The sequence below is a fragment of the Sinocyclocheilus rhinocerous genome, unplaced genomic scaffold (genome assembly GCF_001515625.1).
Source record: "Sinocyclocheilus rhinocerous isolate Xijiao unplaced genomic scaffold, SAMN03320098_v1.1 scaffold85, whole genome shotgun sequence".
Lineage (NCBI taxonomy): Eukaryota > Metazoa > Chordata > Actinopteri > Cypriniformes > Cyprinidae > Sinocyclocheilus > Sinocyclocheilus rhinocerous.
Genome location: NW_015649998.1, coordinates 626381 through 645376, shown reverse-complemented (window position 1 = coordinate 645376; position 18996 = coordinate 626381). Strand labels below are relative to the sequence as shown.

The 18996-nt window shown below is 36.5% G+C and overlaps 1 protein-coding gene across 1 annotated transcript in view; it reads right to left on the bottom strand.

The window, feature by feature from the left end:
- scn8ab (sodium channel, voltage gated, type VIII, alpha subunit b) overlaps positions 1 to 18996 on the bottom strand; it is a 63392-nt gene that overhangs the window by 20882 nt on the left and 23514 nt on the right. Inside the window, exons 8-21 of the mRNA XM_016515976.1 lie at positions 18928 to 18991; positions 18554 to 18695; positions 17513 to 17719; positions 17149 to 17424; positions 13685 to 13978; positions 10433 to 10565; positions 10015 to 10253; positions 8885 to 9062; positions 7562 to 7590; positions 7336 to 7337; positions 6875 to 7199; positions 6089 to 6565; positions 2119 to 2236; positions 1625 to 1779 (exon numbers count right to left, since the gene is read on the bottom strand). Coding sequence (XP_016371462.1) covers positions 1625 to 1779; positions 2119 to 2236; positions 6089 to 6565; positions 6875 to 7199; positions 7336 to 7337; positions 7562 to 7590; positions 8885 to 9062; positions 10015 to 10253; positions 10433 to 10565; positions 13685 to 13978; positions 17149 to 17424; positions 17513 to 17719; positions 18554 to 18695; positions 18928 to 18991 — 2639 coding nt within the window. The remainder of the gene's footprint in view (positions 1 to 1624; positions 1780 to 2118; positions 2237 to 6088; positions 6566 to 6874; positions 7200 to 7335; positions 7338 to 7561; positions 7591 to 8884; positions 9063 to 10014; positions 10254 to 10432; positions 10566 to 13684; positions 13979 to 17148; positions 17425 to 17512; positions 17720 to 18553; positions 18696 to 18927; positions 18992 to 18996) is intronic.

Sequence of the window (18996 nt, the reverse complement as noted above, 5' to 3'; positions counted from 1 at the left end):
GGGCTGTTGTACACGCCCCCGTCCCTTGACTCCACTCCCATGTCAAAACAGTGCCAGAAAGCGAGACGCGCAGAAACATGAAGCGCAAAGGGAAAACGGTATTGCAAGCTCAAACTTGACTGAAACGCAAAATAAAAGCAGCGTTGCAAATAAATTAGTAGATATGGCCATGGAAAATATGTATTGCAAAATCATTGCTTTTGTGCTGTTTCATTTATATTTTGCAATTCTTTATTTTTGTTTGCAAAAAGCACATTTATTTTTCTCAATACTTTCATTTTCGTTTGCAAAACTTTATTTTCTTTTGCAAAACTTTATTTTCTTTTGCAAAACTTTTTATTATTTTGCATATATATGTGGCATTATATTGACTCCATAGATCCCTAACAGGAGCTGTGAGAGAGGCAGCAGAATCGTCTGCATGTGGGGCCATTTCTACAGCATTTGGCTACAGTCCCTAACAGCAGACATGAGATACTGCAGCCCCAAGACAGACTGCTGAGGTGCAGGGGCCGGTACAGTGCAATATAGTGATAGCCATTAGCTACTTACATAGATCATATACCACAGAGTATGCTTTGCAGCCTCAATCACATTAAAATCTACCTGCACTAGCATTATATCGCATTAGTTTCCCACATATACATTGTGAAAGGTTGAGATATCTACACCGTGCCCATATATCTTCCAATCCTATTTCAGAATCTTTATCTCAGTCTTGAATTCTTTCAGCTTCTGCAAATCTTTTTCACTGATGTTGCCATAAGAGGTTATGAATTGGCATGGACATTTTTGAGGTCTCCACTCTTTATCTAATTTATAGCAAATTAAATAACTGATAACTGAAAGCATCGCTTTCAAAGATTTGGGTATAAACTAAAGGCCCGGAACTCTTTCAAATGTATTTTTTTCAACAATGGTAAGGGAAAAAACAAGCTGAACCTTAAGAATATGTTAACCTCAGAAGATCAAACTAAACATTGCATGAATTGCAATGATCATGTTCCATGAAGATATTTTGTAAATTTCCTACCGTAAATATATCAAAACTTAATTTTTGATTAGTAATATTCATTGCTAAGAACTTCATTTGGACAACTTTAAATTACAACTTTAAAAAAAAAATGTATTTAGTTGTGCCCTCAGATTCAAGATTTTCAAATATTTGTATCTCAGCCAAATATTGTTCCATCCTAACAAACCATACATCAATGGAAAGCTTATTTATTCAGATAATGTATAAATCTCAATTTCAAAAATGGACCCTTATGACTGGTTTTGTGGTCCAGGGTCACATATTTAGCCTAAATTAAGCTGCCACTCAGAAGGGGCTAGCAAGTTTGGGACCAAATGTTCGTTTCTGGTTATCAATAAATATTGCCAATAAAGTAAGTAAGTATGTGTGTGTGTGTATATATATGTATGTATTTATTTATTTGATCTTTAAAAAGATGGAATATGTGCTTCAAACGCTGTACAAAAATGAATGGAACATCAAAGTGTACTGCATCCGTGGAATGTGGTTTACACCTTGGCACTTAGAGAGAATATTAGCAATTAATATCAGCTTCTACTTTACTTTTTTTGGAAACGGTATCTTGTGTGTGCATGTGTGTGACCTCACCAGAGCTCCAGAGCTGAGCAGAATCATGAAAATGATGAGTGTCTCAAACCAGTTGTGTTCAACGATGAGGTAGCAAGTTTTCCTCAGGAACCACCAGTGCTTTCCCCAGCCCTCGGTGATAGGCACGTCACAGCATTTGTACCGTGCCACACAGGCTGAAAAACATATTACACATCTACTGAATACACATTTACATCAAATCAACACTCACAATGTATGCTTTATTGCCTAAAGCTAAAACAAATTTACTGCTTTACCAATGAAACTTCAACGTGCAATACAGTATATACTAGGGCTGTCAATTTAATTTTGAATTAGTAATTTTTCTCAGCTGATATGTATATATTTGATTAATTTGATTGATTTGAATTAATTCAAACAATTACTTTAATTGACAGATTATATCATAGATGAAGTATCACAGATATATAATATTAAAGTTAGATTTATATCAAGAACATTCACTTTCAAACAAATATGCATGCATTTCTCACCATCAGTCCAGCAGGCCTCTGGGTCCAAGTACTCCTCCACGACCTCCACTACAGCCATCTCCTCCTCATCAGGCTTTATGTCGATAGTGCTTCCCTCTGAAGAGCTGGTGTCATCCAGCTAAAGGAAAAAAACACATAGATGTATCAATGTACATTTTATTTATTGTGATGCATTCTACTTTTATTTTATCAGTTTATTTCAACAAGAGCTTCCCAAAAAATACAGATGGTCTCAAAACAAGGTCAACACAAGGTGATCCTGAATCCAACTCTCCAATCACTGCTTTCTCCAGTGAAAACCTTCTGCTGTTGTGTTAGTCCACAGAAATCCCTGAATGCAAGATACAATATAAATTGATACCAGAACATGAGTAACAGTGAGTCAAAATTTTAAGCCACTAGTAAGTTATAAACTGAGGCCAGATGTGTCCTAGCACTAACCTTCAATGTTCTTCTGGGTGGTCTAGCTTAATTAGCATTCACTCTACCCAAGACACAATTAACCTTGACTCAACACTAACTGAATTAACAAGGTTAAAAACTATCATCTACATATGCAAATCAGACAGTGATGAATGACTTTTTGCTGTATTTTATGCAAATCAGGTGTTGTGTATTGATTTAAATTTTGTTACATATTATGGAACATCACATCTGTATTTATGTCTAGCCAACAACTGAAAAATGCTGAGACAAAATCTGCAACATATATTTGTTAACATCTATTATAATCTAATAAAGATAATATTAATTGTTATAATAATAATAATAATTTTGATTATTATTTGAAAATAAATACACAATAATCTAAAATGTATTAAATTATGATGTGCATGTATAATATAATATAATATAATATAATATGTTTTCTGGAAAATAAGTCATACCTGACTCGCATTGGGTCAAAAAACAAAAACACAGATAATTCTCAGGTTTATAAGTCACATTTTGTTATTATACTGAGAAATCATGGTAAATACAACAAAATGTTTATAAACATTATAAAGACATATTTTAGTCACTCCACAAATTCTATAAACTTGATGGTATTCAGAAAAAGAATGAAAAATAGAAGTATAAAACAAACATAAATTGTAGTGGCATCCATTGTAAACAACATTAATTAAAAACACCAAGCCTAAACAAATTAATTGTTTGCGAAACTGAAAGTACCACATGTGATAAATGTGCTACACAAATAAATGTAATTACTGTTTTATTATTACACAAATTTTTATACTAATATAATAACATGGAACTGGAACATACAGTATATCCCGTTATTTCTGATTATTAATTTACTACAAGTTGTCATATTAAATGTTGATGTGTCTACATGTTTATATTATATTATATTTAAATTATATTATATTTTTTTACAAGGAAGCTACTTAAATGTGACATATAAGCCTTGTGCACAGTTCATCAAACCCTCTCTTACTGCAAGCACCTACCATAATTTAAAAAGAATTAGTACACACATACACACAGGCATGTGAGTATACCCATACAAACACAAAAAACATATTCCTCAGCCTACTGGAAAAGCCTGACCCTGATCACAGCAGGCCAGGATGACACAGCAGTTTTATAAAACCTGAATCGTTAATACACACACACCGGCAGTCGAAAGCATCAAACAACCCTTACACAACCACCACTGCAGTCCTCCCTGACCCAGCCTGGCCAATCAAAAATGAAGACCCAACCAGCACTGCTTCGATTGGCTAACAGAAATGATCTACTGTGATGCCACTGGCTAGATGTTCAGCAAGTGTAGTTCAGCGGTACTGGATCTGTTACGTCTAAACTGGGTCAAGGTGACCCAGTCTTTGCACAGAGACCAGGACAATGACAGGAGAGTCAGTATAAATTTATGTGTGCGCTAATATCAATTATAAATATTCTAAAAATGCATTATTTTTCTTACTCTGTTCTCACTATTACTCAATTCACGGGAACTCATGCTTGATCCTCACTTTGAGGGCCGCAGGTAAACTCAAATTTTGAACTACATATGATTTTGGATGATAAGTGATCACTGACATTGTTTTCTGGTTCATTCTTGTGCCTGACAGCATGCTAAAACATACATAAAACAGTATTAACTTTTAGTGGCTAGCTATGCTCTTTGTTGCTCTCTTGTTACCACAAATTCAATAACCCAATTTTATTGAAACTTGTGTGCACACAAATGCATGTGTTTGAACACAAATGCAAAGGAAAAACATTACATCATCTGGTGGACTGCATCTATTCTTTGGCTGAGTGGCTCAGCACTCAGCAGAAGCAGCAAGGCAATAAATCACAGGAATAGCACAACTCAACATTCTTATACTGCCTGCAAAGCCTTAATCCACCCATACTGCTGTAATCTGCAGCTTGTAATCAACTACTGACACTGATTTCATCTAGTCACGCTCTACAAACACATACCGCCATAGACTGATCATACTCCCTTATTAAAGTTTTTCATCATTTGATTAATTAAAATATATGCATTTGAGCTTAATGCATTTGTCAAAATATCAAACACAAAATAAAAATGACTAGCCTGCTTCTCTGAGACTGTCAAGTCAATGCAGTCCTGATTATCTATATTTATTTGAGTCATGCTCTGCTGACTCAAGGAGCCTTCTTTTGGCATTTTATTAATAGAGAAGTCATCTTTAATCAAAAAGCCCTAATATGGCCTCAGGAAATATATAAAGACATGCAACCGAATGTTACACAATCATTTTCAATGTGCCAGGAAAAGAAAGTCTGTCTCTGCCAGAATACACAAGCTAACTCTTTCTGAAAGTGAAATGATGCAAAAAGCAATATGGGCTCAAAATGATGATCTTTGTGAATTTTGTACAGTAAGCAGCAGTAAGCCATTTTCATTTCCTCAAAGAATACTGTAAGGGCTACATACATTTTTCCTCTACTTTACTTCAGTCTTATATATATATATATATATATATATACATACACACACACACACACACACACACATATGAATCACAAGTCATCAAAACAATTTCTTTTTTCTATAATACATACAGAAAAATACAAAGGAAAGTTAAAAGGCGTCTTTACACTGTGCTGCCTTCAAATTCTCTATAAGGATCCAATGCCGCATTAAAGTATGGCAACTCTGATGCTGCTTTGGTTCTTTACAGTATATTCAAAAGAGCACATCAAAGCTGTCTTAAATTTTGCCTTGCCACAACAACATACACCAATCCACTCGTATTACTATGAATGGGAGAAACTTCAAAGTGCAATAAGCCCCACCTTCTAAATAAAAGGGCCAATCACCAGTTGGCAAAGTCATTGTGTCACTGCAGCTGATGTTAAAAGCTCCAGTTCTCAAAGAAACATTTAGTGTCCTGAGAGTCTCGCTTAGGACTGCACATGCGCATTGGCTAGACCTTGAAACGTATGCTTTTTAATGTTAATAGAGCATCGGAAACAAGATTTATAGGACAGTTCATGTCAGATTTTATTTCTGATATTTAAAGGGATATGACAATTTTGACATCGTTTACTCACCCTCATGTAGTTCCACACCTGTATGAGTTTCTTTCTTAAGTTGAAAATAAAAGAAGATATTTGGAAGAATACTGGTAATCAAACGATGGTACCCATTGACTTCCATAGTATTTATTTCCCTACTATGGAAGTCAATGAGGACCAAAACTGTTTGGTTCTTCAAAATATCTTCTTTTGTTTTCAACATAAGAAATACATTTATACAGGTTTTGAACAACATGAGGGTGAGTAAATGATGAATAAAATGTTCATTTTTGGGTGAACTATTCTTTAAAATTGTTGAATTTGGTAAGCAGTTTTTGAGATTTCAGCATTTCCCCATTCAAGTAGATAGGAGTTGGTCTTGCATGCCGGAAAAAGCTACCTGGAGGCGTTGCAAATACGGCCACCAAGTGAATTGACTTTCCTTAAAAGGGACTTTAGTAATACTCACATCTTTGCTATTTTCCACATCCGACTCACTGCTGAAGTCCTCTGTGTTGAGGTTCTCAAAGTCCGACTCTCCCACAGCGATGGGAACCCGTACCGTTAGGTTGGGGTTGTGTATGAAGGACATGGGCTCCTCATCAATCATGTACTTTCCTACGCTGCTACCAATGCCGCTTGTGGTGCCATTACCGTTCTTGGGGTAGTTCAGATCGCCACATTTGATGTCAACACCGGTGTGGTTACCTATGATGTTGAGTTTTTTGTCATACATGTCGTCAAGAGGTTTGTCTTCGTCTTCCAAAGGTTTCTTCTTCAGGATGTGGGCCACCAGGAGACGTACGTGAATTTTGAACCAAGCGATACCCTTCTTAATGCGGATCACTGAAATCTGCAGGTTGTTCAGCTCACCGTCATCATCTGTGGCTGCCAGATTATCAGCACTGAAGGAGCTGAGCAGCAAGGCCAAGAACAGGTTCAGCACCTGATCAAGAGAAGATCACAGCTTTAGCTTTTACATTTGATGAAGACTTGAAGACCACAAGACCTTAGGCTGTCCCGTCTGTCATTTTTTGGCTCCACAATGCTCAAGCCCTGCCATTATGTGACTGCAGTGCATCCTAGATGCGCCATTATTTTACAAACGTGCAAACCCCAATGAGGCCTGCAAGCATCCATTTGAACCACAAAATGACAGGTGGGATAGACATTTCTTAGGAAATTGTGACAAAGAAACAGGAAGAACACTGCAACACTGGAAAGTAACTGAGCAGAGAAGAACTCTAAAACTCACCACCAAGTTTCCAATGACCATCACCATCATGAATACAGTGAGACACATTGTTTGTCCAGCCACCTCCATACAGTCCCACATGGTTTCGATCCATTCTCCACACAGCACCCGGAACACAATAAGGAAGGAGTGGAAAAAGTCGTTCATATGCCAGCGGGGCAGCTTGCAGGTAGCTGCGGCAATCTTACACACACAGTCTTTATAGCTCTTCCCAAACAGCTGCATGCCCACCACAGCAAAGATGAAGACGATGATGGCCAGCACCAGGGTCAGGTTTCCCAAAGCTCCCACAGAGTTACCAATGATCTTGATCAGCATGTTCAGGCTTTTAAAGCGGAAGTTAAATTCACTAAACTAAAAATGAAAATAAATGAGAACAAAAGCACAGAGTTGTGTTAGGCTGTTTTGATTACCCCATTACAGTCACTTTACAGTCAGTGCTATCATAAAAATTTACTTACGTCTAGGTTAAAATTCTACATGTCACATTTATTGTCCAACTACAAATATTTCAGCAAAATGTATATTTTAGTAAGAATTATTGCGCTCCTATTTAATTGAGCTCTGTATGTTTGGCGCGCATGCATGCAGCGGCGCTCGTTCACTGAAGTCTGTGAAGTTTAGCGGAGAATCCCAAAGCAGAAGGCTCATGCACTTCTGACAGAAAAATGGAAATATTTCCATGGCTTTCCAACATTTACAGATGGAGAATATACCTGTGAAATGTAAGTTATGCATTCAGGAAGACAGCACATCTCAAACACATTAAACAGCGCGAGTAGCCTAGTGTCTCTGTCAGCGGCACACGCAGCCTTTCAGTCAGAGCATATGACGGGCCGAGCCATTTAAACTAATATGCGAAACGAAACTATAAACTACGTCTTACCAGTTTTTAAAGGCCTTAATATGAAGCTTGTCACATGTTTAGAACAAATAGCTCTTTTCTGTTTTAAAATGCAATTTAAAATTGATGGCAAAGCTGAAATTTCAGCAGCCATTACTCTGTCACAAGATCCTTCAAAAATCATTCTAATATGCTGATTTGGTGCTCAAACCGGAAACCGTGATACATATTTTTCAGGATTCTCTGATAAATAGAAAGTTGAAAAGAAAAGAACAGCATTATGTCTGAAATATGTTTTCACTGTCCCTTTTTTGATTATTTTAATGCATCCTTGATAAATAAAACGAATTTCTTTAAAAAAAAAAGATCGTACTGGCCCCTGATTTTTGAACGGTAAAGTGCATACAACTATGGATGTCATGATACAAAAATGTCTGTAGTTGATACTAATACCCATAAAATATCAAAAATTTTGAAAAAACCTAATATGTGACCCTGGACCACAAAACCAGTCATAAGGGTCAAATTCTCGAAATTGAGATTTATACATCATCTGAAAGCTGAATAAATAAGTTTTTTATTGATGTATGGTTTGTTAGGATAGGACATTTGGCCGAGATACAACTATTTGAAAATCTGGAATCTGAGGGTGCAAAAAAATCTAAATATTAAGAAAATCACCTTTAAAGTTGTCCAAATGAAGTTCTTAGCAATGCATATTGCTAATCAAAAATTAAGTTTTGATATATTTACAGTAGGAAATTTACAAAATATCTTCATGGAACATGATCTTTACTTAATATCCTAATGATTTTTGGCATAAAAGAAAAATTGATCATTTTGACCCATACAATGTTTTTTTGGCTATTGCTAAAAATATACCCAAGCGACTTAAGACTGGTTTTGTGGTCCAGGGTCACATATGCTAATATACACGATTAATGTTGTGTATTTAATTTTTACACAGTTTATTAAAATATTAACAAATCAAACTTTAGGTAAGTTAAAAAAAAAAACTACTGTAGTTCTAGTACTTTTGACATCCCTACATACAATAGAGAAGGGTAAATGCAAATACAAGACACAAGTGATGCTTATACCTCTAATAAAATTTGGTACTATCTATTATATAAAAACATGTACATGAACATGTCTTCACTCATAACGCACCAATCTGAAGGATCTGAGCACAGACAGCCCATCTACATCAGCCAGCCCCAGCTCCACCAAACTCAGGCTCACAATGAAGCCATCAAAGATATTCCAGCCCTCCTGGAAGTAGTAGTATGGATCCATCGCTATCAGCTTGGCAAACATTTCAGTTGTGAAGATACCTGTGAACACCTGAGATAAAAAAGAAGACAAAGAAAAATGTCATTAAGATGATCTCAACAAGGTTGAGGGAAAATGTTGATGATACATTACATAAAAGTATATTAGTATCTAGTCCATAGAAAAAAGGTATTTGGATTGCAAATTAACATTGATTGTGCCTGTATCATGAATAATGTGAGATCACTAATTGGATACGTGGAGCAATGGATCGGTAGTGGAAGATAATAGAAACTAGAACGGTGGTGAAAGACTGGTTTAATGCAGGCTGCATTTTCATTGTAGGTCCATCAGATACTGAGGAGCAGACATCAGTGCTGCACTGCCAGAGACATAACTTAAAATGGAAATGTGGGACAGGGTCCAGTATTGCTGCTCATTACAGAAATGGGGAGATGGTTAGGACTGAGAAAGGAAACGACTGAATTTAGGACTGTCAATTGATTAAAAAATGCTTTTAAATTAATTACATTATATGCCAATCAATCAAACGTACATACAAATATTTGCTGAGAAAAGTCCCAAATAATGATATTGGCATGGCAAATGAAAGGAATCAGAATTTTTGTGTTTTGTATCAACTTAGGAAAAAGTACAATTAGACATTCATACCAATAATACAGAAACAGGAACAGAACTGTAAAACATTAAAAATAAAATTACAAAAAATAAATGCTTTAAAATAATGAGGCATTCATGGAGCTTAATTAATTACATTTTATGAGGTTTACAACCATAAAGTCCACAACCATAATCAGTGAAACAAAATATTACTGATTACAAAGATCCTAACAGAAGTTAAAAAGCCACTTCTATTTTTGCATTCAGTTCAGTTTTGCATTTAGTTGTGTATATGACTGTGCAATAATGTTACAGATCATTTTCCACATTACTTTGGTCATTTCTATTAAAAAGAACAAACTATAAAAGAAAATCAAATAAGAAAAAAAAAAAACATTCTTACCAGGTTTCCAACAGAAAGCACCTCCGCAAATTGTGGTGACATGGGATAATGCTCCATGGCCATGAAGACTGTGTTCAGCACAATACATATAGTGATAGCCAGGTCTACAAACGGATCCATTACTATGAGGTTCATTATCTTTTTTATCTTTATCCAGAGTGGACAGCACTCCCATATCAAGAATGTGTTGGCAAACTTATACCAGCAGGGCGGACATTTTCTCTGAGACTCCTCCAGCTCTGTGGTGACAAAAATAAGGAGAAAAACATTTTGAGGCCTATGTTTTTTGAGCATGAAATATGTAATATGGAACTATAAATGGATATTATTATTAATATTGATTTGATATTATTACGGTTTTGCTATGTTGTGGTATCATAGTAAACAGACAGACAGAAAGACAGATGTTACACAATACCTTCCACCAGCGTGTTGGTGACAACAGTCATGGCACTGTTGGCTCGCTCTTTCCGGCTAAAGGAAGTATTGAGCTGGTCCACCGACACCATAAGAGAACCTGAGAGCTTTCTCTTTCCCTCCACCTCTGTGGCCTGTGGACAAGAGTGATATAATGTGGAGAAACACAAAGAACAATCAGAAATAGGATTTTTTTTCAAGAAACATTTTAACCCATGCCAACACACATGCACATGTTGACAAAAACACAAGCCCAAACTAACCTGCAACTCACACTCAACTTTTATTGTTCCATTTAGACATTGCTGAATTCTCTGATACATTCCTAAGTGGATTCTCTCTCTCTAAACCACACTGTGAAGTATTGTACCTAAACTCTTCTCAAACTGGCTTTACTAAACTACAATTTGATTTTTGCAAGACAATGGCATATGGACCTACCTTAGCTAATTCTCGTACAGACCCAACAGTAGAAAATCTGAAGTCATAAACTTCAGTTAAAATTAATGCAGATTTCCATCCTTGACTTCAACTTTTCTACACTAGAAGATGAACACATTTATAAATATATATAAATTGTATAAATAATTGAAGCCTTAGAGTAGTGGTTCTCAACTAGGAGGACCTCAAGATGACTAAAATGATTTAAAATTATACAAACAACAAAGACATTTCTTATTTTAGTTCACCTGCTCAACAGCTGTTTTTTTTTTTTCCTTTCAAGAACAAAGTCTTGGTATAAAACCTTGGTATATGAGGTAGTCTAATAATAAGTGTGATTTCTAGACCTGGAAAAGCAATGTAATTTAATAAAATCTTATAGCTCTATAGGCGTTTTATGAATATACATTTTTCTAGTCAGGCCAAACTCTAACTACTTCATCAGGTAGAAATTGAGAGTAAAATATTTTTTTAAATGCTTATGCTTAATCCATTAAATCACAACCAACTAAAAAAGTCATTGGGCCTTTAAATATTGTTGGGATTGAGGAATACTTTTTTTTTTTCTTTTTTGAATTTGACAGGAGTTGGAAAACTTTTTTTTTTCATTTAACTCTACATCTGAGATTGTGAATGAGAGACGCCTATTTATTTACTTTAGTTACAAGACTCTTCATTCATTACTGCTAGCTGCTCAGAAGGTTGCCTATTTGTTCTCCAGAGAATATCATGATGCAAGAAGAAAATTCACACATTGCTTAAGGCCCAGCTTTCACTGCCATTAGAAAAGTCTCTTGAATATCATTTCATTTGGTATTGTGGGTGTTGGTCAAGACAATGTTTATCTGTTTATCTTAACTGTTCATTCCACTGTTTCAAAGATCATCTATTTTACAATGCAATTACTTGGTGACAGCAGCATGTTCAGGTGAATGTCTGTAACAGCATGCTATAAAGCTGGGTGAAAATTGGGCCCGAGATCATGCTTCCCACACAGGAGGAGAAGGCAAGGAGAGTATAAGGATGTCAATCCACCATGCTAACTAAAATGAGGCAGTATGCTGTTATTGGTAAGGTTAGGATAGGTTTTTCTTGCATAACACTTTTTTGGAGGGAGCAGAGTGGTCCTGAAATTCAGAAAAAAATTGAAGTGGAAAACTTCATATATGTAAAATAAATAAATAAAATGACAAATATGAGGTTGTGGGTGATGTGGAATGGGTAGAGTGTGACCTGAAAACTATTATAGGTACCTTATTTAATGTGGCAATGTAATTAGTATGTAAATCAGGTTAAAAGGGGAGGGGCTACAGCATATATTAGTTTAAAGATGGGCATTAATGTGCACAAAGGGACCCCTCAAAAACTCTCCCAATTTATTTTTTGATTGGCCATGCCATTCACAGGGGGAGAGCGCTGGCAGGGAGTAGGACTAGTACAGTAGGATTGCAGATCAAGACTTAAAATAATAAAAATAGAAACAAGAAAAGTAGTTGAGGGGTTGAGAGAGAATAGACAGACTAGAAACTCAGAGACTTAAGCTGCTTTTCCACCGAAATTACCTGGAACAATTTGTCCCAGGAAATTTTTTTACCCCAGACCTGTTGCTGTCTGCGTTTCCATCGCGGTTTAAAGTACCGAGAAGATTAGGCAAATAGTCTGGTGACGAAGGTCTGCTCGCGTTTCTCAATACCAAGTACGCAAATTTCGGACACCGCAAGTACGGTAATTCTGCAGACAGCAGTGTACTTGAAAACGGTCAGCTCGCCTTGGCTACTGCAATTTTACTCACTGTATTTACAATAAGACGAAATATGATATCAAACACCACTGCCTCTTTTCGTTTTCATTTAAACATATTAATAGCCGCAGAAATGTAGTTCAGGGAACGTACATACATTACAATGAAACGAAATATTATATCAAACAGTAGGCTATTGCCTCTTTTCATTTTCATTTTAACATAGTAATAGATTAATAGAATAAAGACCAAAGATTACCTGTTAGATTTACCCAAAACGAATTATATCTTATGTTTAACCACTACAGAGACATCAAAGCCAGCGGCAAATGTCAGGACTAGCCGAGTTGAGGCTGCTCTCATTGGGAAACATGAGCACTGATCGCCCGCTGATCGCGTGGAGCTCACGCCTCCGAAATCGGCGAAGCACATTTTCAAATAGGCGCTGTCTTTATAAATAAACCGCAGATTTGAGTTTTAAACAACTACATTCTCGCCTGAAATACTTTTAAAACTACATTTCGTGACACAATAACAGTAATATTTTTTTAAAATTCTGCGAATATATGGTGGTTGAAATACAATGCTGCGTGAGCTCAACCAATCAGAATGTTCAGCGCCCAAGTCCCACCCCCGAAAGTTCCGGACCTTTCAGTAATATTTAGAAAATTATGTGATTAAATGTTGGTTGAAACAATGTTGCGTGAACTCAGCCAATCAGCATGTTCAGCGCCCAAGTCTTTTTCAAGTTCAGGACCTTTGAAAAAGTACTACCTCACGAGCAGGGACTTTCTGAGGGGCAAATTTTTACCCGGAACTTTATTTAGATCCTGGTTCCTGCGGTGGAAACACAGAGTACCGGCCCAAAGTCCCTAGTTCCTGGGGAAAGTTCCTGCAGTGGAAACGGGGCTTTAGAAGGACGGAGTCAAAATGGGGTAAAAGAAAAGGGAAAGAGAGAGGAAAAATCTGAACTGGAATCATAATCGGCCACTCTTGTCATGCCTATACTCTGAACCTGCCCCCTGTGGACGTCCTTACACTGTCATCAGAAGCTGCCTTATCTATTTTCACCTCAGGCAGTAGCCGGCCAGGCCCAGACCCGATCAGAGACACCACTCCGTTGCAGTCCACCGTGCTGTTTCTCTTGCAGCCTAGGTGGGGTGCCAGTGGGTTAATGCGTGAGGAACCCTGGCTGTAGCCACTGTAGCTGCTGCGCCTGTACGGAACAAAGAGGGAGCCGCGGCGGTCTTCGCTCTCCTCGACCGTGCTGTGCTCGTCGTCTGCGAACTCGTTCTCCGAGCCCTTGAAGCTGAATATACTGCTGCGGCGGGACATGAAGGGCGAGCCAGGGATGCTCAACAGGGACTGAAAAAAAAGGACAGCACACATGAGAACGAGGAATCTTCAGTGAGTGTAAGAAGTGAGCATGACATTTACACATGAGAAGAAAAAGACTTGCACTGCACTGGTTTACCATTCATTTTTTCTGAGTGGTCTGCCGAAGACTCCACATATTACATACTAGTGACTCTCAAAAAGGTGGAGAACAATAACTGCTGAGCAAAGTCATTAAATGAATAATTTAACAGTTATCTGCAGGTCACTTCTGGTATTCAGAGCCATTGTTCTCTATTCGTTTATGAAACAGGACTAGGTAAAGCTGACCAATGTTTAAAATCAATATGGAATTAAAATAGACCCTGTTTATTGTCTTATTGCACATTTCTGATATTTTTATTTATTTATTTTTATTATGACAATTTTTTAAGAATTATTTAATTCAGGTGATTACAAGTAAATGTTAAAAATAGCATTTGTTCATTGGAAATAAACTGAATGTAAAAGTGTAGTATATAAAGAAATCATAAAATTGCCTTTAAGAAAATATAGAAAAAAATATTATAGAATACAAATTATAGTTGTCCAGCAGTGTATTTGATTTATTAGCCAACAACAACAACAACAAAAAGGTATTATTACATTTGACAATTTCTGTCCCGCTCACTTCTGGAATGATGGCTACGCCACTGCCCTATAACACATTTTTTGAGATGTTAAGAGAAATATATAGATTGTACCTTGATGAAAACAGTAATAGGACTCATATATTTTATTACCAAGTGGAAATTGATTATTTTTGCGTTTTTCTGAGCAATTTCGTTCTTCCCGTTTGAAAAGCAAAGTTGAAGCAACGTCACAAAATATGACATATATGCATTAATTCGGAGTGGTAACTGGCACCCGTGACTGGAGAGTACGTCAGCGGTTTCTCTGCATTTATTCATGAGAAAGAGCTCATTCAATCCGATTTCCAAGTACTATTATGAATGAATAATAACTGCATTATTATGCATGAGAAAGTACTCTTCTGTCTTCCCTCATTGTCATCATTCAGAGACATGGGTCGTAAGTGTTCGTTTCCTATATATCGACAATACAAAAGTGTTGTCTGCTTTTCCAAGCAACGCGATGAGTGTTGAAGTAAGGGTGCAGACGGTTAGCTTGCTGTGGCCTACTAACACCAATGGAAAATATTTGTGTAAGACACCTTTTTACTGGAGAGCTTTGAGAATTTGCGACTGGTGGAATCCGGGTTTGCCGATTGCCTTCGTTTAAACAAAAGACGTGGTACTAATTTCTGTTGATTTTACCGCCTGTTTGCTGAAACATTCTGTATTTTTGTATATTCAGATGGTTATGTAAGATAATAGTCAAAGTGAACCAGTTACTAGTAGTTCTCATACTCTGGGCTATCGTTATCAGATTGCAAATAAAATGTGTGTTTAAACTGCTGCTCTCTGCATCGCTCTCCATCTCACTGTGTGTTGCATTGCCATGTGCAAATTAGCTGTCTTTATGTGCTTAATGGAACTCCCCTTTCTATGCAATCCCATCCCTCTTTCCTCTTTTTTACCCTCCCACCTTATCACAGCTAACAAAGCCCCTTTTTGGAACCCTTTTTAAATTGTCGGTGTGAAAGAACACTGCTGAAACAGGGGTTTCATGACACTTTAAACAGGCGTTCCTACTGCCCTCAGAATAAGCATTCTTCTGTAAACCAGAGAAATGTGACAAAATGAGCAGATGACAGAGGGATCAAATAAAAGAGCTCAGAAGCACTAGGTTTGACATGGTTTCGAGTTATTTAACTGAGCTTTTAGATATAAAGAGAAATGAACAATCATAAATCCATAAGCTGCTGCCCAAAGCAAGACAATGAATGAGATGGAAAGAATTACAGCGATAGACAGATGGGCACTGAGCAAGAGCACTTCCTCTTCTTCTGATCTTTGAGTGTAAGGCTGAAGCACTTTGTCTAATCACCCTGGTGATATGGACGATGACTCAGCAGAAAGTGGTAGCGACTGCACAGAGCAGAGAACAGTAGTATCAAGGGCTGGGCTCTACTGGGCTGTGATAGCAAACACCAGAGGTTATAGCCGCTTGCTACTGCAACGTAACAATTTGCAAATAATCGTTGCAGTATAATTGGAGAGCACAGTTGTAGAAATTAGCTTTAAATCACTTATGCTAATAATAAAATACTGTCTATCAAACAAACATGCATGGTGAATTTCAATGGGAAACAGACAAATTTTGCTACATGTAATTTTCTACATGTTATTGCTAGTTGACGGCAGGTGGTATTTATGTTTAAGGGAGAGGGGATTTTATTCTATAGGACAATTTATTCAACGATATATGTATATGTCGTAGTACAAGATGAGTCTTACATATTTCTGGTCCATCTTCCCAGAAGATGCATCACATGTCTATTGAATTAATAACGGTTTTGTTGTGCATTGAGAATTGTTGTGTAAGTTTAAAGGAAAATGTGTATAGTTATATTCTATAAATAGTCAAAACATTTGACCACTTTGCTTGCTTGAATTAGTTCATTTTAAATGGTCCTTTGGTGTGATGAATGTATTTTTTCAAAATGGGAATATTCCATGAAATATAAATTAGTTTAAAGTCATAAAAGCTGCATGCATAATAATTGTTTTAATTTTTTGTTTGTTTGAATTAGTTTATTTTAAATGGTCCTGTGGTGTGACAAATAATTTTTTTATTGAATACTGCATGGAATATAAATTAATAAAGTCATAAAAGCTGAATGCATAATTCCTAAAAAATATAAAGTTTTTGGAGTATAGCTTGTTCTACCATATGACAATTACCCATATATCTGCTAAAAGTCTCGTAGCTATCAGACATGGAATAAAAGCCAAATAAAATGATTGAGTTAAGTGCGACTTTTATCTTGATATAGACACTGACACTTAAAATGACAAAAAGGTCAATAGTTTCTCGAATTAACAAAAAGAGAATAATTCTATGATGACAACAAACAACAACACCTCTTATATCCATCTACTCCAGTCTGAATGAACATAATGATGATCTACTTTTCATGAAATTCATTGTAGCTTTATAGCAATCATTATCTAGCCAGACATATCATATACCACATAAGATCATTATGTGTTATATTATATTTTTGGGGGCCTCAGTGGAAGTAACCCCACTCTCACCTGGTTCATGATTGAGGCCTTCCGCCCAAGTCTGTTGTCTCTGAAACGGAAGCGGCTTCTCTTGCTGCCGTCATCGGATTCTGACTTTACCACCTTCTCGCTATCACCCTTCTCCTCCTGTTCTTTCCTCCACTTTTTCTTTCTGTTCCTTCGCTCCTTGGCACTCTTGGAGCTCAGCTTGGACACCTCAGAGGAACTGCGGGACAGATGCCCTCCTCCGTCGTCCTCTACTGCATCCTCAGATACTGTACCTGCCGAGGTTGCCATGGCATTGGCCTAGTGATGAGGGACAAATGGACAAGAAAGAGGATGAACATAAAAGCAGAAAAAGCGTTTTGCTTGTGATGTGCATGTATTTGTGTACCTGTGCCTCCTCCTGTTGTTTCTTCAGCTGTTCCAGCATGGCTTTAAACTTAGCCTCCTTCTGTTCTGCCTCCTCCATGGTGGCCTGGTTCTGTTCTTCATAAGCCATGGCCACCACAGCCAGGATCAGATTCACCAGGTAGAACGATCCCACAAAGATCACCAGTACAAAGAAGATCATATACGTCTTCCCAGCAGCTCGCAGAGTCTAAGAGAAAAACGTTGGGAAGAAATGTCAAGAAACTATTCCGTCAACTCTATTACTGTACTTTGTTTCTAAATAAAAATTAACTAACTAACTAGCTAGCAAGCAAGGATGGGAAGTAATATCATCCATGATTTCACTCCTACTTGACATATTATCAGATCAGACTACCAAGAATAAAAGGGACGGTTCACCCCAAAATTAAAATTCTCTAGAGAGTTATTATAGTTAACTAAATCTAAAACCATAAAATAAAATGTTAACTGAAATAAAATACAAAAAACCTTAAAAACTTATTTCAGCTTGTTTCCAAGGCAACATTGCTCATTTTCATTTAGTTTAGCTTGATGTACTAAATTAACTACAACTAAAACTGCAATAAAAATTTATAATAAAAAACCATATAGACATACAACAAAAACTAATAAAAATGACAAAAACACAACAAAACACTAAAACTTTAAAATGAACATGAAAGCAGAAAATATGAAAATAAAATATCTAATTCCAAATAATTACAAAAACAATAATAGAATAATAATATTATATTATATGTATATATATATATATATATATAAATATATATATATATATATTTTTTTTTTTTGGAAGTCAATGGTAGCCAGAATTGTTTGGTTACCAGAAGAAAGAATGATGACTGAATTTCCATGTTTAAGTGAACTATCCCTTTACAGCTTTTTTTTAACACTAAATGTGATTGAAAAACAAAACAATAATAATAGTTATTTCCAAGATAACAAGTAGAAACCATTTTAAATAATAAACATGCAACATGGTGAGGTCAAAAAACTGAGAGTAAGAGGAATAAATGCGCACCAGTTGGTACAGATTCTCCCAGAAGTCTTGTGTCATGAGTCGGAAGAGAGCAAGAAAAGCCCAACCAAAGGAGTCAAAGCTAGTGTAGCCGTAGTTTGGGTTGCGTCCAGCCTTCATGCAAGTATAACCCTCCGGACACCGTCTACACAAACAAACACACAAACACACTATACTACAAATATGTCTGTGCTTTTGTTTTTTTAATGAATCTTACCTTGACAATAAAAAAAAAGATAAAAAATCGCATCAAGTGTGCTATTATTTGCAAAGAAATATTTAGATTGTATCATTTTGACTTAAAAATACATTAAATAATTGTTGATCATTTAGTATTGGAAAAATTGTGTTTGTCTGTGTATGTTTTCTCTCTTCACCCTGCATCTGAGCTGTTTCCACAAAGCAGCGCATCCAGCATGCCTGGCAGAAAGTAGAAGTTTGCTGTG